The 22,667-nt window shown below is 44.1% G+C and overlaps 1 protein-coding gene across 6 annotated transcripts in view; it reads right to left on the bottom strand.

The window, feature by feature from the left end:
• The window catches only part of NEURL1 (neuralized E3 ubiquitin protein ligase 1), a 169,988-nt gene that overhangs the window by 84,134 nt on the left and 63,187 nt on the right, over window positions 1-22,667 (bottom strand). Inside the window, exons 1-2 of one of the 6 annotated variants that reach the window (XM_074831203.1) lie at window positions 13,672-13,715; window positions 12,333-12,426 (exon numbers count right to left, since the gene is read on the bottom strand). The exons of 1 other annotated variant lie outside the window; for it this stretch is intronic. Coding sequence is in view for 3 of the 5 variants with exons in the window: in XM_074831200.1 (XP_074687301.1) it covers window positions 13,672-13,705 (34 nt within the window). In the remaining 2 variants the exon portion in view is untranslated. Of the gene's footprint in view, window positions 1-10,065; window positions 10,106-12,332; window positions 12,427-13,357; window positions 13,460-13,671; window positions 13,790-14,883; window positions 15,218-22,667 lie in introns of those variants that run through there. 4 more of the 6 variants (XM_074831202.1, XM_074831200.1, XM_074831201.1 and 1 more) reach the window with 4 other exon arrangements.

The raw sequence follows: 22,667 nt of genomic DNA, 5'->3' as shown, positions 1-22,667 counted from the left end.
GTGAGCATTTAGTTCTGTCTAAGGACAATTAGCTGTGTGAGCAGGCCTCTGAATCTTTTGCAAGAACCTTCTAGTGCTGATGTCCTCATATTCAGGCCATTGCCTTTTTTCCTTTCTGCAGACCGGTGGCTGTAGATATACTGTCACCCAGTATGTCTTTCCTACGTCTTTTTTTGTCTGTTCTCATTTCTTTCTGATCAACAGAAAACTCTCTTTTTCAGCACAAGAAAATTGTACTGCTCACTTTGTTGTCAGTGCAGTCTCCAAACTATTTCCACCCACACTAGTTACCCAAATATCAAAGATTTTTATTCAATATAAAGTCCAAAAGCAATCCTAAAGGGAAGTTTTTTAAACATACATCTGCCGAGGGTCTCCTGGCTGCAGGGTTTATGCTGTTGTGAAATGGAACATGAATTTTCTTAGCTCACAAAGGAAAAATGCACCTGAAATTCTAGTCTTGCTACACACTGACTAGATCCAAAAGATACTGATTCCAGTGGCTTTTTTCCTGACTATGGCAGCAAATAAATCCTTAAAGTATGGGGTTATTAGAGCTAGCAACTTATCAGGCAGGTGAAAATTTACTATTGCCTTTACTATTTAGCCATGTTTAACACATTTAAATGTTTCAGGACTACAGGAGCTATGTGCTTCCTTGAATTCCTCCTCCACCATTTCTCTATTCAAATCTTACCTTCCTCTCTCTCATGTCTCCCTCTGCCCATTTCTCCTTGAGAAAAACTCACAGAACACACAACCTTCCCCTCTGCTTGCTTTGCCATCCCTTCCTCACCAAAACATCTTCCTCCTTCACCTCCCTTGTCACAAGCATTAAAGTTTCTCAGCCACTTTCCTCTTTCAAGTCTTCCACTTCCTTCCCTGGCTTCACCCTATCCAAAACGTTTCTCTCTCACTTAGGTTTAACTCCTTTTTTTTTTTTTTTTTTAAATCTCTTGCACTCTCCTGGTTTGTTCTCCTCAAGACAGACATGCCTTGTATCTTCTCATTTAAAAAAAAAAACCACACCACCCCTCTCCTGAAACATAACAGGTCTTAGTGATTAACTGAGGCTCCCCAATCTCACAAATCAGATGGATTTATTTTGGCAGCCCCCACTAGTTAATTGGTGAGGTATTCCTGCAAAGTAACTTGCACTGGGTACTAAGTAAGGTTACAGAGCTTGCCATCAAAATGGCATTTTTTCAGGTGCATTGCTGGGATTAAAGCATTGGGAGCTCCACACCTGACTCCCACCACTGAGCTGTTAAACTTCCAGCCTACCTGGGGCACAAGGGCACAGAAGTAAAGCTGCCAGCCCAGTGCAGGACACCAGCCTTGCTCTCCAGCAACTTCTCGCTGCACAAATAGAAGTTATAACTAAGAACTTTTGCCCAGACCAGAGAGGTCTCCAGTAGCACTAGAAGTGTTAACCACCACACAATTAAAATATTACTTTTTTCCAGGAAAATAATTTAAGTACTGCTGAGGCGAAACCAGGAGAAAGGGCAACATTTCTCCCTTTACGCAAGAGTTTGGCCATCCACGCACTCATTCCTTCATTAATCTGCACTTTCTGTACCACAGTCACAAGTGGAATCTAAACTACTGACTTTCCCACTCTCATCTGGCTCTGCAGCACATGCTTGCACCAGTTTAAACACCCTCTACCAGTAATTAACCCTGTTTCTTTAGCAGACCAGCATCTGAACCTGGACCATTGAATTAAAACATGAAACTTCAACAGCCAGTCAGGGCATAAAGTTACAGTTTATTTTAACGAAGTTAAACAGCATCTCTGGCGCTTATTCCAAAGAAAAAGCATGTATACTATTCCATCACCCTATTCCATCCTAGCAATTCCACTGCCAGACCCATGGAGTTATTACTTAACATTTTGCTATAAATAGCTGCTGGAGTAGTCCATACAGGAACTTGTTTTCCTTAGCATCTGCTGCAACAGGTCAGCCAGTAAAAGACCAAGGCTGTCGAATCCTTATTGCCTGAGAACAAGAGCATGTAGAGATGTTTTATTTCTTTAAAAATGATCCTACCTGCTAGCCACCCCCTCATGCTGAATCTCAAAGACAGAAGAGATGGGTCTTGCCCCCAAACTGTTTACAGTCTGCATGTAAGAAAAGAACCAGCAAATAAATGGGACTAAGAGGAAGATAACTTTGTAAGTAATAGTATATTTTATCTGAATTTCAGTTGAATTGAATGAATCCGTCAGGACATGTGCTGTTCAATACCCACAGCCGATGTAATTCCTTGCACCAGAGGACAGCGGGAGGTGACTCCACACTTCTGTCACCATAACAGAATACGAAAGAGCTCCAGTCCTCAGATTTGCATAGGCAAAAATACACTTCAAACTATAAACTCAAAGGCTTTTCATTATAAGCCCTCATAGAACTCCCATAAACTTTCATTATTATTTTCTTATGACTTGGGTAACGGAGTCATATTGTAGAGGAGACTACTCCAGTGTTTCTTGTGAGAGGGTACTTTGTGAGAAAACTTTGCCACCCTTAGCTTGGAAATTGTGTTAATATCAATGTATGCAAGCTATGCAGAAGAAAACTTCCCAATGATTCAGTCTTCAGCCATTTTATACTGCTGCAGACTTACTCACATGACCTTTCCTGACTCAGATGACCAGTTTCCATTTACTGAAGTTGGGTAACATATAGCAGGTGACTCGGGAGCAACATCATGATGATAAAAACATGACTGCACTTCTAAATAGCTGAAGGAAGATAGATGTGCTAGAAAAGCAAGCCAGCTTGGAATAGGAACAACACACTATTTTAAAATTCATGCAAAAGGGCATTTTTGCATATTGGGGTATTGATAAGAGTGGAAAGAGGAAGAAATTTGATGTCACGCAATTCAGAGCATTGTTCCTGATGTAGCCACATTCATGGCGTGACTGCCTTGAAGGTCATATGTGAATAGGAAACAAGCCTAAAGGGCTCAGGGGGCTTTATTCTCTTGGTGGAAAGACACCTACACTATTTCAGAAGAGCAAGGACCAATTAAGTGTGGAGGCCAATTCATTCATCCATTTTCCTTGCTCTTTGTAGCTTGAAAAATTGTGGAAAATCCTTTAGTCTTTGTCCAGCTAAGGGGCATTTCTTCTGACAACAAAGACCACTGGATTTTATTTTTTAAGTCTGTAATTGCACCTGTTTCTCTAAGCCACAGCACTAAATTATAATTTAATAAGAACCACACTGCATCCCTGACAGATGCTCCTTCCTAGAGAGATGCAGCTGTTGAACTGGAATCTGCAAATCCAGACCTCTGGGCCATGAAGCATTTCCCTGATTAGTTTTCTGCACCTAAAACCAGATCTCAATGCATAATCTGAACCTACTGCTGCAAATACAGTACATAGAAGAAAAAGACAAAATATTTGTCATCAAACTGAAGTTGCACAAATCCAGAACTGCTATCAATTTTTATTTTTTCCCAGAGGATGCACTGCAAAATCACTTCTCTGGACTACTGAAGTTATTTAAGGTAACTTGCACATATTTACACTTTCTTACAGCTGCCCACACAATACTACACACCTCCTCCTGCATCAACTGAGCTAGCAGTACCAGGCACATATATGTCATAAAACTACTGCTTCTGTCCCACGCTAAAGACAAAATGGATAAAGTCTGTCCACAAGGGTTCAAGCACAGATTTCCCAAAGCATAGGATTAAGAGAAAATGCAAAGCGTGTATTGTCATGTATATATAGCCAATGAATCTCAAAAGATTCCAGTTATCACATGCTAAAGAATTTCTCGGTCTCCTTCAAGCAAGCACACTGATCAGTCTGAAGCTGCAATCAGCTTGGGATGAGGCATGACCTGGCGTCCCCAGTGAGCAGCTTTGCTGTATGAAGGTTCAGAGCAGAAAAGTCTCCGTGGAGTGGGTAAAGACAGCTCAGGTAGTCACTTTACAGATAATGGGATAGAAACATCTTCCAGCAAAATGGCTGAGGTTACCGGATCTCTGGTTAAGAACTGCAGTCATCTCTTGCAAACATGCTGAATGACTTTAACACTCTTTCAAATCTATTTGTAGGACATTTGCAGGATATTTCTCTGCATTTTATCCTTTCTACCATAGAAATAGATAGCCTGAATGTTTTATTCTTTGTATGACAAATGCCATTGCACATCTGCCTAGGAATGATACAGGGAACTGTAATCATTGCATCTCCATTTCAGGAATTCATTTCTAACATGATCCAAGATCTTCTACCACATCCCAAAGACAGACTTGCCCCCTTTCCCACCTAAACCTGACTGCTAGAAGCCATGCACAGAATAGCACAGGCCAAGGAGAGTAAGATCATTTTACAGTCAGTCACCATACAAAATCCAGGCAATGAGATACAGAGACACGATATCTAGGTATTGAATCACCCACCCTTGCTCAAGCAATAAAGCCTTGGGCTGGACAGAAAGGAGACAGGTTGTCCAGGAACCCTGTCACATCCGTGTCACTTGATCAAGGTGTCTTTAGACAATTTTGCAAAGCCACTGATGGACAGAGGGATTAAGACTAGAAGGACAGCAACTCCTACCATGCCACCATGCTGCAGCTCCAGCTCCATGTAAGATGGACCAGCACCCATCAGAACTCCCAAAGTTGCACTCCTCCTAAATGCCTGGCTTCACTCAGAATCGGAAAACAAGGCAGCAGCATGAGTGACGGCCTCTTTCCCTTTGGTGGTGAAAAATCAGAGGGTGGCATTGAACTAGTTTAGGATAACCAGAAAATAAATTGAGCAATTTTCCAAGTTGCATGAAATTCATGGCATCAGTAATGTCTTTGTAAAAGGAATTAGATTCTTAAGGCTCTATTTTATATTTGATAATCTGATTCTATTTGGTGTGCAAAGACAGAAGTCATTTTGATCTGGGATGCTTCAGTTCATTATAGGCACCCATATATTTCTATCTTCCAGAGAGACTTTTTGCTTTTAACTTTGTTTTTTATCTGTCTCTTTGTAAGCTGCTATTTTTTAACCTTTGAAAAATACCAATTCTTGACAATCCTTACGACTCCAGTCAGTCTCCCAACAGCCCTAGAGAAAAGTAAGGTTTTATTTAAAGTACTTTTAGTGAATATTAGAGATAGGCAGATCAGATCTGAAGTTGTAGCTTCCAAAACTCTCCTCCCAAAAGCCCTTTCCCTTCTCTCTCTTCGTCCCAAAAGCTAAAGCCAATAAGACAATTGTCTTTCTTCTGACTGAAAGCCTGATCTGTGCAACAGAAGCTAAAATCCAGGATTTATCTCGTTCAAAAACTGTATCCCCAATGCCCTTGCCATCAAGTTGCCATTTGTTCAGTTTTCTAACATTTAGCTTTTCCAAGCAAGAAAAAGTAAAATCATGAAGATATTTTCCTTAAGTGTTTACCGGAAATCTTCTTTAAAGCAGCAACCAATCCACAGCATTTAGGCCAGAGTTGTGACGAATGCCTGTTGAGCTGCAGCACTTAAACCACTTGCATTTTAAACAGCAGTTTGTCAAGTGATGTTAATTATTTGGGAGGTCTCTGCTCCTAGAAACATAAACATTTCTTTTTATACTGATCACATTTTCTTTTCCATGTGGTGCTTCCAGCAGAGACTGAAATTAAAATGGCTTCTTTGCATGACACGGGGTGGTTTACAGCTCAATTCCCCCTCTATACTTGCAAGCAGGGGGTAGCATCGCAGCAGGCCTTTGCATAGGACCTTCCCCACCCACAGGTGGAAGAGCTCTCCCAGGTTCAAACCCATCCACCCTCCCTGAGGCTACACAGCTTCCCTCTGGCTGATTACACAGGTCTGGGACTTGCAGTAGCCTGAGGATACTTGAACTTCAGAAAACTAGCAAAGGGCTCAGTTGCTAGGAAGCACCTCAGGGAACAGAAGAAGAGGCCCTTGCAGGAGTCAGAGTCAAAAAAACCCCAACCTCCAGACCTGCCAAGGTGCAACTCAAACACAGGCATATGCTTCCTTCAAACCGCCTCCCCGTTCAACAAGCACTGCTTTTGAGGTTGCAGCCTTAATGCCTGAACTCTGCCTAAGCCGGGCTACAAGCCTCACAGATCCTTGAAAAACACATTTTCAGTCCTGCCCTGGTATCTCACAGCAGGTCTTGCTTTCCCTGACAAATCTGTTGGCCAAAAACTTCCAGTGTCGTATCCATGCGGTGCCACATGGCTGCACAGCAAGGTCTATCACAGAGAAAATATGGCAGTGTTAGAGAAAGTTTCATGAAATCGCAGCAAGCAACCCAAAGACTCTACCTGCAGCAAGACTAAAACAGCATTTTCAGAGCCACACTGAGCCATCTGCAAGTCAGTTGTGGGCACTTTCTTGTTAGGACTCTGTGTGCTTCAATCCATAAGGATTTCTCTCCAAAGGTAGTCAAAGATGGGAACAGTTTCTGCTATCCAGGTAAATTTTATAGAGAGGTCACTGCACATCCATCCTGCTTGTGACAAGTGTTGGGTCTTTCTCTGTTCTCCAGACTTCATCAACAAAGCCTGCTGTGAGTGACTTCTTGAGCCCTGGGGGCTAAACCAGCATGTCTGGGTAGGTCACCTCACATGGACCAGCCTCACACAGCCCCTGCACAGAACTGCCATATCAGGTACAACGTGACGGGGCAAATTCAGACCATGGGTACTTCGTGTTACCTGACCCCGCATGCTTCCCCTCCATATTAGGATGTATTTACTAGCATAGGCAGAACACGATGTAAACTGAACCACAAAAAGGAGCTGATTTTCATAGCAAGGGACCTTGGTTTATCACAAAGGCTTCTCATAAAAAAGTGATTTTAACTTGATGGACAGGGCAAGAACTCCAGATATCTGCTGACACTGGCTGTTGGGGGAAGGCAACCAGAGGCACACTGTTTACATTCTGTGTCATGTTTATTAACATATACAGCTTCTACTACATCCCCTTTTTACTATTCTCCCTTTTTCTTTAAAATAAAAGTACTATCAACATTTCTAACGGGAAAAATATGCTCATACATCCAATCAATTATCACGGCTCTCTGAGCCCACCTCCCTTGCTGTGCTGTCGGACCCCACGGTAAATCTCAGATAAACCAAAGGACTCCTCTCCTCAGCCCTACCAACTGCAGTCATCTTGAATGTTATTTTTAATGCCAGCGAATTACAGTGTCCCTTCAAGAGACAATCGAGGACAGCATGAAGGAACAGAAATATTGGAGAGACTAACTCAGGAGCTAGAGAAGGTGGCTCTGACTCATTTTGGACCGGCTTTACTCAGATAAATATATTTTCAAAGCAAAACAATAATTTAGAAGGGGGAATGGCCGGGGAGTAAAATGAACAGACAACAACGCTAATAGGGAGCAACGCTAGAGCACAGCACAGAGATATGCAGGGCTGCAGCATATGCTCTGACCATGGGCACCTGTACTACAAGGCTCGCAGCTGGCAGCCACGCTCTTATTTAGTCTCTGGGAGGCAAAATCTCTCCTGACCTCCAGTTCAGTACCCTGCTGAGCCATCAGTAATCCCTGCCAATTCCCGAGGGCAATCGATCAGGATCAATGATTTGCTTTCACTTTCCAGGAAACTCCCTTTCCCTTAGTCTTAATCCTTTTTCAGATTGATCTCAATGCAACCATCTGCATGTATGGATATCATTAATGTAAAATTCTTTAATAAAATGAAAGCAGTCCTATCAATTTTGAGATATATGTCTAGAGGCCACCTCTTCTTAATTCCTGCTAGATGGTAATTGTATTTGTTTAGCAAATTTATTTTATACTATTAACAACATGAATCTTCTGGCTGCGGGAGTACTTGTTTTGATTAAGCATGCAAATGATTCCCTAGGACATGTCAGAGGATCCTACAAACCTTCCTGAAGAGACACGTGGTACCTCTAAATTAATTGAATGATAGCTAAAGAGATCACCCATAATTCTTAAGAAAACAGGCGTTAAGTAAAGAAGAGGTGAAGAAGAATCAAGAGGTAAGAATGCTTCCACATCGAGGAGGGAGAGGATCAAAGACGAGACAAATAAGACAACAAAATCTGACAAAAAACATTCAGTCCCTAGGTCCCACCAGAACAAAGCATCAATTCAACACAGAAAAATTAACAGGAAAATGCCATGAAAGTAAAGGACAAAATGAGAACGGGGATGCTCTCTCCTCTCACCACTTGTAGCAGGACCCCTATAGTCAAATACTGCCACAACTAATAAAAAAGACATTTGCTTTTCACAATAAATTGAACAGTTTTCAAGTATAAACATGGTTACCCATTAAAACTCTATATACAGAGGTACTACACACTTCATTTTCAGAAGTGTTGTCAGCAGTCAATACACTTTACTATCAGCCACCTTGGACATTGGCAGGTGACCCACAGGTCAGAGGCATGAACCGAAATAATCTCTGGAAGCCCCACTTTTAGCAAATGCCAACACTGCCTTGGCACCCTGCCCAGGGTCTTCTGCACCAGTTAATCCAACCCTGAGCAGGATTAATTTCTCACAGACACACACACACTCATTTGCTTTCAGGGCTATATACCAATTGTGCTGAAAGCAGAGTGAGTTTAGAAAGAGCCTTTTCTCCCCAGTTCTGTATCAGTTCTCAACAAGTAATTGCCTGCAGAATATGGGAGATGTTAACCCCCTAGTGAGGCTGATCCCATCACCAGCAACTCCATAAGTTACCCCAAAAACTAGGCAATAATTTAAGAGATGATAAGAATACAAAGTAATTTGCAAACAAATCTCACTAACGATTGGTGTTGTCAGGCCTCTGTTTTTTCGTTATTGTTGTTTCTTGTTTCTTCTGGGATATTTGCAGTTTTAATTAGGTATAAGAAGATGGAAATTATTAAATTCAAAGGTGCATACAGCAGTGTGGACTGGAGTACGTTGTTTAGTGATATTAACTGCAAGCGTGAAACGTGATATTTTGAATGGTCACTGCAGTATAGACAATGAATATACAGTGAGAAACAAAGCATGGGGCTGATTTCAGAACTTGCATATAGATATACCATTCACTACACTACAATGAATTAAGAGAAAGACAAAAATAGAGCTCTATTGTGCAGAGTAAGAGTAAACGATGTTGCATACAGTAGCTATTTTACACTAGGGAAATGGCCTCCACCCTCTGCTATTCTCAAAGCCCTACAGCAGCAGCTCAGCAGCTCTCGCCAGGGCTGAGGGCTTCCACACAGCACCCGAATATCCGGTACCTCCCGCCAACGTGTGTGAGCCAGACCCAGAAATTGTTCTCCAAGAGAACAAAACACAGAGGAAGGGCAATGGCAGTGCTTCACACGTCTTTTGCACAGGAATAAGCAGGAAAGTCTATGGAAAATAAGATCCGGATGAAATGGGAAATGAATCCAGCCAGCCACCCAAAAGTTACTGCCGTGCAGCACGGATGGAGTCCTGCCACATTGTAACTCCTGCTTCCCTCTCCCCTTCCGCAGCACAACCACGCAACTGTGGCTGCGCTGCTGACCAGGCCTATACACGTGTGGTAAGGGGAAAATCTGGCCACGCATAATACTTATATGAGCCTCTACATACACCACACAAAGGCACCCTAGCCATTATTTATATTGTATCCACAATTTACAGAGCATCATCTGCAAGCAGCTTAAAAACTCAGCCGTTCAAACCGAAAATCATATCTGTCAATCAGTACCGCTTCCCAGGATACAAAGCTGATGTGCTCTCACTAGGGACTTCTTTGCAACGACATTGATGCCATACAATTACAGTTTGGAAAATGTGGCATGAGATACATTTCTCCCCACTTCTTGTAAAAATTATTCCACTGCAAAACACTGATGAATGCCTGTGATGTAATTAAAACAAAAATAAAATGAAGTCTTGCAATGAGGGACTTAATAGTAATTATGACTTGTAGAATGGAAGGTTATTGAGCAAATGTGCAGACTCACATATCCCCTGCACATGAATTAATCCACTGTATGCTCTAGCTAGTCAAAACCCTCTGAAGAGATGCGTACAAGTCAATCACTAACCTCTGCACGTCTACATACACTGAATCCCTCTTCCAGCACATTGCAGCAGCTTTCTTGGCTAAACCATCACTTTGTGTCAGTTTGGTTCTGAGTGAAAGAGGAATAAAGAATACTTAAGTGTTTTTTTCCCTCAGACAGAAACTCCTGGATTTGGCCCACTAAAATTAAGAATAGGATCTTCTGCAAATAGCTCCTTGCTCATAGCCTTAAGGAGGAATTAAAAATTACTGCAGTAGGTGACAGTTGAATCAAACTCATAACAAGAACATACATATTATGATATATGCATCTATTAGAGATATGTTTCAAGCATGATTAGGTAGCAAGTAGCTTAATATAAATATTTAGTAAATTCTGCCTATGTTATAGGAATACCATAGTATACAGTCATTCTTGAAGAAACCAGCCTCAGATGAAACACAAGCAACCATATTAACATTTCCTGTTTAAAATATTGTTAAAGCAAACAACAAGCAATCATATTAAGATTTCCTGTTTAAAATATGTATAGATATTACTTTTTAAATAGCAAGTAAACATACTGTCCATCAAGGTTGTGTTACCTTTGAACTTCCTATCTCAACTTTTCTTCTCTTTGCATGGAGAGCTCTGGAAAGCACCCCAAGGGCTTCTGTGGATGACGGTGGGAAAGGGAGAGGGAATGGGGAATAGGAGCAGAGACTGCCACGGTGCCGAGCGCAGGGACACAGATGGAGACTGCACGAGTGCACTTCAGCACTGCACATCATTTCACAGAGAAGAGCAACCAGCTCCCATGTCCCAAGATGTCAAGCCATCAGATGTCTCATTTCAAAAACAAAGGTGCTGCCTCTCATGGTACAAGCCCATTGGGGTTTGTTTGCTTGTGAGCAATGAAGTTGGAGGTGGGCGTCTCCTGGGAAGCTCAGGCAACTGATCCTTCAGTGACGTAAGTTCAAAGCTTATTTTTCCTCCCAGTCCCATCAGGTGGGACACTTTCCTTCAGGTGACTCAGGGGCCATTCAGCACCCATTAACTCCACCATTAGGACAGACTAGTGTGGCTCTCCTGCACTGCCACTGTATTAATGGGAAAGCAGCGTTTTCACTCAAGCAGATGCCTGCCCATGTGAACACACATGTACCTCACTGTATGGCTCAGATGGGATCAGCACAGCACCACCTTGCAGGGCTTCATACAATAGACCTGAGCAGCAGCACAGGCCCAGGGACATCCAGCGTCACCACCACTGACCACACATCCCTGCGCATGACGCATCGCCCACCCATGGCTTTCCTCCTGCCAAAGGATACTGAGAGTCCTCTGCCCAGCAGGAATGCTGCGTGGCTTGGCTTTGTTGTTTGAAAGCAGATTCATGGGTGAAAGAGGGTAAAATGATGCCAGGTGTTCCTCATCATGACAGTCTGTGTATGATTGCACTTAACTGCTATAAACCTCTGTCCTTATATCAGAGCACCTACAGCTTTTAAACATCACCACCCTGATTTTACGCTTTTTTGAAAGGGTGCCTCCCTCGTGAAGCCACTTCAGGAGCTTTTGTCCCAATTTACTTTTCCAACCCCTGCCAAGGTCAGGGTGGGCCCCAGAGGAGGCAGGGACCCGGGGCACCGCTCTGGACACACGTCTTGTGGAAACAGGCTGCCTCCCCAGGACTGGCTCAGCAGAGTCACAAGCAGCTAGCCCGTGCAGTATCTCCTCATCTGAGCTAATTTTCAGTGAGATTAAATTACTTAGGTGCTTGTGAAAATTCCAGCCCATCCTTGCAACACAGAGAGGTCACCAGGAATGTCTGAAGGACATGAATTTATGTTTTACCTGTGCTTTCTAAAAACAAAGGATGGCAGCCCCCAGGGCTGTCAATACAACTCCTTTCAGTATCTTTACATTCATTTTCAATTATGCTTCAGAGATATGGATAAGGTTTCAGTTCTCTTTCCCCAGCTATTTTGAGATACATCTGAAACAGAAATATTCAACAGAAAGATGGAACTGGAAGAACAGTAGCCACGGACAAACCACAAGTGCAGATGCAGGCTATTTTTGTTAAATGTGCTTTGTTACAAGACTTTTTGTTATTTTTTTTTTAAAAATATAATGCATGTCCATTTTTTTTTAAAGCATCACTGTGCTAAACACAGCAGTGCATCACCTCTGAATATAAAACAGCCTGTAGCCCCTCTGTATGAAGAGGGAAATTTGAGTTAATTACCCACATCTCCTCATTAGTGTCCCTCTCCCAGCAAAATAAAAATTAAAGAGAAGCACACTTGCTGGAGTAGAATCGCTGAAAGGCAGAAGTTGCAGGATTACTGTGCAGTGCGCTGTCGGCTGCAGGCAGGAGAAAGCAGGAACGCCAAGTCCCTGGCACACACAGGAAACATATATAACTATTATTCTTTCCCAGACAGTTTTTTTTTTTTTCAAATTCATTCAAATAATGCTTCAAATGGGAAAAGGCACTTACAAGACAACAGCCAGAGCTCTTTTTTCATGTTGACCAACAGTACTCTCATTCTGCATATTACACGTATATCATGAGATTAGAGAAGAAATAAGGTCAGGCCACAGAAACTTCAGAACACAACGAACAAATAAAAATCTCTATTGAGACATGCTTACTAAGTATCTTTAGGGAGAAAGTAATCTACTTCCTAACTATGTCCATTTGTTCCTTAAACTATAGGGTTTGGACTTGGTGGAAAATATGAGAAGACTGTTACGTGAATATTCAGAGCCTAAGCGTATATACCTCATGCATCTCTATTCAGAGAAAGGATACGAGATACTCCAAGCCCACGCGATGCTTTACCTGTGTCCTTCATACCCATATTTACTACTGTAACAAGGAAGTGTCTCTGAAAATGCATTCATACCGCACTGAACACACAGCACATTTACTACATCCAGAGTTAACAGAAACATTTCAGAGCAATAGGCAAGTTTAACATTAAGGAGTACAATATTCTTGCAGAAGTATTTATGGCATGAGATTTGCGCAGACAGGGACATGGCTAGTATCGCACGTTGCCTATAGATTCAAATTCTGGTTTAACGTTGGCCTGTGCAGGATATTCCAGACCCTTTCCAGCTCCCCCCTCTCCCCCGCTTTACATTAGCCAGCAAACGCAGACAGCAAGCTGCACTCAACGGCTTTAGCTTTGTCTAAGATCAGTCAACTCAAACCAACGTTCATTCCAAGCCGTATCAATTTAAAACGAAATAAACCAGAATTTGTGTTAAGAAGAAACTGGTGGTGGAAAGGCAAAATAAGGTGACTGTTTCGAGAGCCTACCAAGCTGCCTTGCAGTAACCTTTACCATCGCTCAGCTGGTGTTTCCCCGGGGGGAGGGGGGGCTGTCAGACCGCGCACACCCCGACACAGTCACTTTCTCTGCTCCCCCGAGCGCTCCCCGCACGGCAGGTTCGTGTCCGCCTCCCCGGCAGTACGGCCAGAGGAGCACACCCCGAGTCGGGGAGCACACCCCGAGCCGGGATGCCGCCGGCAGCGGGATGCTCCGGCAGCACCGCCCGGGGCAGCGCTCGCATCCCCCCCACCGCCCCCCGCTCCGCGCCGCGGCGGAGGGGTGGCGGCGGCTCGGTCCTTACCGTAGAGCAGGCTCCTCGTCACCTGCCCCCCCATGGCCGCGCAGCCCGGCGGGGGCTCGGCCGGCTCCCGCTCCGCCGCCCCGGCCCACGCGGGAACCGGCTGCCCCGCGCCGGCTGCCTCCACCCACTCCCGCGCCTCCCGCCGCGGCACCGGCCCTAGGAGCTGTCATGTTTATTTACATAAGAAGGAGGAGACTTCGCGGCTTCCTGAAATAGCTGCCGGCGCTTCATCGATGCAGCGTGTCCCCCCGTCCCCTCCCCACTCCCCCCGCACACGCACGCAGTCCCACAGTGCAGGACGCAGCGGGCAAAGGCATCCACGCGCGATGCTGCTCTCGCTGTGTGCTGCTGGAGGGGACTGCCGGCCGGGCTGGAAACCCGGCGGTACCCGGCTGCCCGGCAACACCACGAACAAAGCAGGAGGCAGTGCCAACTCCACTGAAGAAGAAAAAAAAAAAAAAAAAAAAAAAAAGTAAGAACTCATTTATAAAATCAAACTACTTCGGCCATTTGAAACTTTCGCTACCCAGTGGTTCGGCATCCTAGCGCAAAGCCCTGGAATAAATTAGTGGGGGGGGGGGGGGGGGAAGAAAAAAAAAGTTTAAAAAAATTATTACCAGACATCACTGCACCAGAGTCTTCAAATGGCCTCTGCTGGTTAATTATTAATTATTTAATAGCAAAGAAGAAGTGCTTGAAATGCAGAACGGTTTGCCACAGACTGTAATAATAAAAACATTACCCCCCGTAAACTCTTTTGTGCGAGGCTTGCATGCTCAGCCCTGATACAACGCCTCCTGCTCTCCAGCTCATTACCTCTGCTGATGGATAACGGCCAGTGTTACTAAAGCAGGGGGATGCCAAGGGTGGTGCAGGGAGGTGCGCTGGGTGCCGCAGCCAGGGTTGGTCCCTCGGTTGCTCTCTGCACCCTGCGGTTCGTGCAGGAGCTTGCTCATTCCCTCCTCTCCATCTCCAGCACTGCATACCCCTGCCCGCACACACATCTCCCTGCATCTCTCCTGTCCACTGCTCTAAGGGTAAATTAACACAGCAGGCACCGAGCTGCCACAGCCGGCCATGGGATATCCCAGTTGGCTCATTTAAAACTAGCTCATGCATCTTTATGCTACGCCGCAGTCGCTCTTCACTCTGCAAAGGAGCGGGAGTCAAACTTATGCAGCCGCAAGTGCAGCTCTGCCTCCCAACTCTTACCATGGTGCTGGGCAAATCCTGCCATCCCACTGCCTCGACTCTGCCACCGGAAAAATGGGAAATAAGATTTTCTCTTGCCTGTGTTGTAAGGATTATTGCTTAGGATGGCTGGGTGTTGAGGTCTCAGCACTTCTGGAAAAAAAAAAAAAAAGAGCAGTGCAAAAAAAGCCCAAGCTGTAAAGCACAGTCAGGGTGTTTGCACTAACGCTGCGTGCGTGAGGAAAGCTGTGCCCAGCATTTCCAACCTGCCAGAGGAGCCTCTCCCGAGCCCACCAGCAGCAGCCGGGCACCACCACCTGCTCACCCACTGGCTCCCGCCTGCCCAGCCGAGGAGACTCACACCCGGACCCCAGAGCCAAGCAGCAGCTCTTCCCTAGCTGAGCAGCACGCAGGCAGTGCTCCGCTCCTCCCTGCCCAAAGTCACACTCTGCAGAGCTTACGGCAGCTTCTTGGCAGAAGACTCTTCCTTTTTTTTTTTTTTTTTTCCTTCTATTTTTTTTTCTCCTCCTCTCCCAGACGATGCTGCATTTACAGCAGCAGTGGTGCGGGGTGAGGACACATCCCCAGGAGCACCGCAGCATGGTCCCCGCATCCCAACAGGTGGAGGACACCTCTTGGGTCACACCAACCCATCACAGCACCCTGCTCTCCTGCTACGCCACTGGGGACCCACGGATGCCACAAGGACATTGCCAGTTTTGTCTTCTGGCAGGCAGCCCACGCACTCGGGCTGACAGCAAAGGGTCCCGAGCGCTTACGCCATCAACTACCATGTTTCACTCGGAGGAATGAAGATTTACTCGGTCATTCAACCTCAAATTTTCTCCCTCAGTTTCTCATTTCAGCTCTGCTTTCCATCCTTACCTTAATCTTGCTACAGCTCTGTGAATAATTGACTTCTTGGTTCACTGCCTCAACCAAGAGATTGCTAGGGAAAAAAAAAAAATCATTTCATGTTGGCCCAAAACTGAATGCTTTGTGCATCTCGCTGAACAAAATGTTTCTTTAACTCAAAATGAAGCATTTTATTTTTGGAGTTATTTTTACCTCATTTTTTCAAGTTATGGTCATTGAATCTAGCTCTGAGCTGATGTCTTAAAAAAAACCATTAAGCCCTTTGTTTTGAATATACCAAAAGGGAAATTTTGAATTCTTATCTTTTCAGATTATTTTATTTTTTGCAATTTATTGGCTTTGTTTGTTTGTCTGAGGGGGAGGGTGGAGAGGGCAGACTGCCAGAATGAGTCATCCTGTTTGGCAGAAAATGATAAACAATTTCAATAGATTTAAAAATTGCCCTTTTTTTCCGAAAAAATCCAGCACCCCCCTCCTGAACTTCCCCCACTGCTGTGGAGCAGCTCCTGGGGGACACAGACAAGAGAGCCATCCGTGGTAGTCAAACAGCCTATATCTGACCTGTTCCGTGAGAATTCCTCCAGGATCATTTGCCATATGGCAAATCTTCCCTTCACAGCCATGTTGCGCTGGAACTTATTCCTGATTTGGTCTTATCACCTCCAAGTCCATTTCAGACCTTGTCCTTTTCCAAAGTCCTCTTCAGTCTTTCATGTTTCTGATTTGCTCTAGACATAGAGAAAACCTATCTACAACCCTGTTCCTATTTTACGATTCTCTCTTGACAATACCCTCTAGGTCCCCTTGGGGGTATTTCTTTGCCCTTGACAATACGCATAAAAATAAGCATAAAAATCAATATCATCACCATTTGTGCTCCCTTCTAAATCACTGACAAAGGTATTAGGGCTGGACCCAACAGAAACCCAGCCCCTAAATCCATTCCCATTCATGAACAGCGTCCAGCAAACTCTGGCCAAGCAGCAGTGCTGCTGTCCAAGCCAGGAGGAATCTGCTGCAGGAGTATTTTGAGGCAGCGTCTGATCTTGCTAAATATACCTATTAACCACAAGAGTAGGACACTGAGGCTGCAGATGACTTCTGTAGATAGATTCAGGGTCATCAGGCTGTGTATTAGACTAAAACCTGGGATCATTCTAAGCAGCCTTGAGAAGACAACAGGGCACCTCTCCCACGCCTCCCAGGATAAAACCCTCAGCCCTGGTCATTGGGCAGTGGGTTTGGGTATGAAGCTGAGGGGTCATGAGCACCTTCGTTGCTTCCCTGGTGTCCTGGTCATAAGGCTAGAAATCAGCAAGGAGGATGCCGAAGACCCACCATGATCTGGGAAAAGACATCCCAATGTGGCCAAACAGCCCATTCCACCCCAACTGATGGAAAGCAGCAGAGATATCTCCAAGGAACCCTGGCAGGGAAAGCCAGCTCTGTGGGACCTGCCTTGCACAGGAGGAGACACAGGAAAAAGGTACAAAGAGACAGGGAAGAAGGATAGAATGAAAAATCCATCTCATGGAGATCAAGGATAAGATTATACACACACACAGGCCAGGACAGGAAAACGAAATTTCAGTTCATGTGAGCCTCACATAGCTAAAACTCTTTTGGGACTGGATTTGGCTCTATGAAGAACTGGAGTTTACTCTTCATAAGCATGACAAAACAAGCAATAAAACCTCTCTTGGTGGGAGTTTCACCAACTTTAATGGTGATGCAGGTAGACACATTCCGCCAAGAAACAGTCCAAAAAGTTTCCTTGAATATCAGTATGGGGGAAAGGGAGGAGCTGTGGAAATCAATCTGATATTTGCCAGGGACATGGAATCTTCTCTTAATGCTTTTTATGTTTGAAAATGTGCCATCAATTTCTGTATTACCACTTGCACTTGACTTTATGGTAACAAACAGATTAACTAGAAATTGTCCTTTTTCACTCAGTACAGTAGCTCTCAGCAAACAGCTGGAGATCATCTAGGAAGACAGAAGAATTTAGAGGAACATATTCTCGGGTCTTTTTTCAGCATGAGTCGCTGATTGCTGTCAAGGGGAAAATTTTACCTGTACAGAAAACATATTTCCTCCAGGAACCTCTGCCACTCTAACTCCAGAGGAAAAATGATGTTCTCAACAGGAAAACATCCAAGAGAAAAGATCTCACCAGCATGCGCTAGTGCACAACAAACAAGAATCAGAGCTAGGAAATCCTGCATTCTATGCTTGCTTTTAACATTAATTTATTGCCATTAATGGAGGGGGCTTAGACAAAAGACATGTCTCTGCTTTCAATTCTTTATCTGTAATGCAAAGATACTGCCCTAGCAAAAGGTATGCTGATTAGTTGACACTTATGCAGCCATTTGAGAATATAATGAGTTATGTCATTATCAAGCATAATTATAAAGCTGCAGCTCTGGATGAAAGCCAAATCTCAATGTGTAAGTCAAAGGAAATTCAAAATTCTGGCTGAAATTCTTAAAATCAAAATCACCACTCACCTACAAACTACAGCACCACACCACTAACCCAAGCACTCAATTATCCCAGTACAATTCTCTGCAGGCACAGCAGGAAGGGGAATTTAAGGACAGGGAAAATCTTTAGGCTGATTATCCACCTCACATTTGCACTCAGCTTAAATGAGACATCAGTTGCATTTGCTTTAGTGACAGGAGCCGCAGCGGCGCAGTGATAAAGGCTGCCTCTTGGTAGGGCAATGAAGACGTCAGCACGGTGTTGTAATGGATGTCCAGAATGTGGATTGATTTGGTGAAGGAGACACGGCAGTGGTAGGAGAGCCGGAGGTCTCATGTCACTGCTCGGGGGCTGTGATCCCTGTTCACCCAAAGCCAAAGCTGCCACAGACATCCCAAGCTTAACTCTGATCCTGCCAGTGCTTGGCATTTTATCATAACCTCCCTGAGCAACTGCCTGCAGTGCTGGAGAGGGGCAAGAGGCTGAGCAATGAGTAGGATTTCCAAGGCAAGGAAATGAACTGACCTCAGGCCAAGGTGCATGACATTTTTCCACCAGTATGCAAATGCTCGCAAGCCCCCACTGGATGCTGGATTTATCTTCAAAGACAGTGACTCAGTGCGTGAAGGTGTCAGGAAAGAAATTAATGACCCAAAAGCCAAGAGTGCCCCCTCCTCCTTGAATACTTTTGGGATAATATATTGCAAAAACCTTCTGGGTCAGTACAAGGTAGCAGAGACTGGAATTGACAGAATTCAACATAAGATGTGCCTTGCAACAAAGTATTGCATTGGGCTAACCAGCGTTTCTGAAAAGTAGCTTTTAGATGATACAGAAAACCTGTGCCTGCTTTGGGCAATACCCCTGGAATCTGCCCAAAGCCCATGCCCAAGGGAAAGTATCATGCTGTGCATGACGTCAACTACACCTTCAAATGCTTCCAGTCCTCACCTTTGTTTATATGATAAATTAATATTAGCAGCTTAGCTGCTCACTGCCATTTCAGACTAACTCTTCAAGCACAACAAGATTCAAAAGAATCTTAGGTCTATCCATATGCAATGGAAATTTAAGAAAAAAGCATCTCACTAGAAGAAACACTGTCACTTAAAAAAACAAAGAAATGCTGATTTGTAACACTCACCTGATGAAGTTGACTTTTGCTTTCAGAACAAGCATAAGAACTAGAAAGAAAACTAAAGTTTCTATCTTCAAGAAAAGATTTTCTTTAGTCTCATGGGAGTATTTTTACTCTGGCTGGAGGCACAGCACAACAACAGCATGGCAGAACCAAGAAATCTGTTATTTCAAGCCCAGTTCTGTGCTATTAAATGTTTGGAAACTTCAAACAGTATCATCCCATGCGATAAGGCACTACAACAGCCTTTAGTGACAAAAGCATAGTATTCTTCCATACAGAGCTAGAGGGAATACTGGTACAATGTATATACTTTTTATATTATATAAAGTAGCTCATTCACACTTTATCATAGGCAACATCCAAACTCTGCACTGAAAAATGAAATTACCAGATGGAATCATCAGCATTTTTATGGCATCTTCCCTTTAACATGTGACTGTTGAGCAAATACCACATTTGTTTTCACAGTATTTCTGTAGGAAGAGGTGATGCACCTCTGCCTGAGCTAGAGAAGCATATTTTGAATTTCTGCAAAAAGTTAAGCGAGGATCTTACAAGCAACAGGTTAATTCGCTCTAACAATCTTCATTCAATGCTTTCTGGAAACAGCACAGGCAGGAGGTCTGTGAAACCAAAGAGGTAAATAAAGTAATCAGATAGCACCAGGGTACAAATGAAGGTTAGACAGACAACTTCCACTCCAGCACGTGAGAGCTTTTGAGAGCTTGACTTTGTAATCTTAATAATGTTCCCTTGGCATAGAGGTGTAATTTCTAAAGATTTTTCTTAGCAAATACCGTGACAGGAGAGAATAACCTCTGTACTTCCCATCCCACCCTTCCTGAGAAAAGCCTCTCACTTGAACGCACCGATGTTTGTAACCAAGCAAATGCACCGTATGTTTGTGATGTAAATATTAGTCTAGCAGAGAAACACCTTTTTATGACCCTGTTGAAAGTCCTTCAGAGAGGGCGGTGAAGGGCAGCGAGGTCCAAAAGAAACCTTCTAGGCTGGTGAGACAGGCAGGCAGGAACATGCCACCCATCCATGAGACAATGTCCCCCACCGTGTGTGCCCGCACAAAGTTTCAGCCTGGGCTTGGAAAGGCTCCCAGGGTCACAGAGGGAAGTCCCTGATCCCCTCCCAGGACTGACTCCACATGCATCCCTTCTCATCCTGAAGCTTCCCTGCCTCCTGCTACAGAGTCATCCTATAGGAAATGGGAATTATTTACAAAACTTGTCCTCACAGGGCTGCTTTCTCAAGCTCTTTTACATTAGACTTCAAGAAACCAAAGGAGGTGGAGGTCAAACACTCCAAGGGCAAAATGCACAGCAAGGGTGAATTTTCCAGCCCAGGCAAGATGAATCTTGCAGGTGTAAATACAAAACAAATCATGTAATGCCTGTTACATGTGTTGCCCTTTCCCACTCCCTCTGTTCATTTGTTGCTCACCCTTCTCTGTTCTCCTCCTCCGCCTCACGAGATACTGCTGTCCTGTACCTTCCCTTCCTAGACTCTGTTGCTTTTCAAGCTTTATCTGAAATTTACCCTTCTTCCCTTGTTATATCTTTTAACTCCTTTCTTCTATTACTCAAACTAAAAGACATTTTGCATGTAACTCAGTCTCACAAAAGTATCATGAAAGATCACAGGCCAGATGCAGTAGACTGGGAGCAGCAATAATTGGAATGAGAAATGAGTTTTGGTTCTTCAGCTCAGGAAAACAGGATTTAATCAGTACAAAAATCAGAGTGTTACCTTCACAAAATGCCACTTCTTTTGGACCTACTTTATCAAAGCACAAAGCAGATGAAAATGCAAATACTGTACTGACTAGAGGAATGGTCATGTTCCCTCCATCCGACATCCTCATTTCCAGGAGGAAGGATGAGAGATCAGTAGGACATGAGCTTCATAAAATTACCAAACGCAGAAAAATGTCTCCATGCCTAGGATCTAAACCATGCTAATATAGTCATCACTACAGCATCTAGACTGAGTGTCTCTGACCTACCACAGCTTCTTCTGATCTGCTGCAAACTTTCGCAAACCAAAACAACACTGCCTCTGCCATTGCGTTCTCTCCCTCCTATACACCATGCCTCCAATCCAAAGGTCCTTTTCACTTCTCTTTCCTCCCTCCCCCATTCTTTGTTTCAGCATCCTCTTCTGTGCCGCCCACACACTTGGAGAGCAGAGAGCAGACCAGTCTGGCAGGCTCAAATGACAACAAAAAAAGGAAAGAAGAAGAAAAAAAAGAAGTTGTTTTCTGGCCTAGAAGACTCCTCCGTATTTTTATCTGGAGGGAGCAATCAAATCTCTTTTCCTTTCACCAGGAACCAAAGGGAATGGCAATGGCTCCCAAGGTCTCATGTTCTCACAAAACAGCCCCAACAAAAACGATGGGGAAAGGCTGGCATTTCTTCCCGACACACAGGCACCTTTGAACAAGAACATTAAGCTTATTTTTAACTATGCATTCCTCCAGCACCAAACACCAGTTAAAAATATCCATTTTTACAAGGTGGGGTTTGATTAGCCAGTTTTCTTGTTTGCTTTTCTTAAAAAGGGCTGAGGACAAATTCTGCTGCCCAAAGGCTGGTTAACCAGCCAGGCGGTTATCAACACCTCAGGGACTGCTGGGCTGGCTGGGCACGCGCCCACACATGCAGCACAAGAAGGGGATTTGGAAGGATGCAGACATCCACACGCAGCACGCACCCCCACGGTGCCGACACAGCACCGGCAGCCTTTACCCATCAAGGTCCCAATCCTGCAATCTCATCACCATATGCAAAAAAATCCACTCTGGCATAAAGCATCTAATGACATTAATGGCACACAGCACAGCGATCCAGTCCAGGCATGTGGAAATAATCACAAGCCCAGAACCCAGGATGACTGATTTTTTTCCCATTCAACATATGTTTTACTTAGATGTCTGCTTCTTCCCACCCTTCTTTCTCTCAGTTTCCCAAACTATTATTTGTTTTTGAGAGAACACAGGAAAACGTCTTTAATACAGGAACATTATAGGTTAAATCACACCTATCTGAGAAACAAAAAATGGTTAACTTAGATAAAACAAGAGATTTTATTAAATTCACATATTCCTAATAATAGACAGAATCTGACCCCAACACAACTGGTCACTGAACAGCGAAACTACATCTGAGCTTCATTCAGTGTGAGGGTCTAAAAATAATGTTTGTGATTCCTACACAGAATTAGAACTAAAGAATTTGAGTTTCAATGAGGTATAAACATTGTTTATTAAGGCCAAAATATATGTTCC

Source organism: Strix aluco, chromosome 7 (genome assembly GCF_031877795.1).
Source record: "Strix aluco isolate bStrAlu1 chromosome 7, bStrAlu1.hap1, whole genome shotgun sequence".
Lineage (NCBI taxonomy): Eukaryota > Metazoa > Chordata > Aves > Strigiformes > Strigidae > Strix > Strix aluco.
This window is presented reverse-complemented; position numbering and strand designations above follow the sequence as displayed.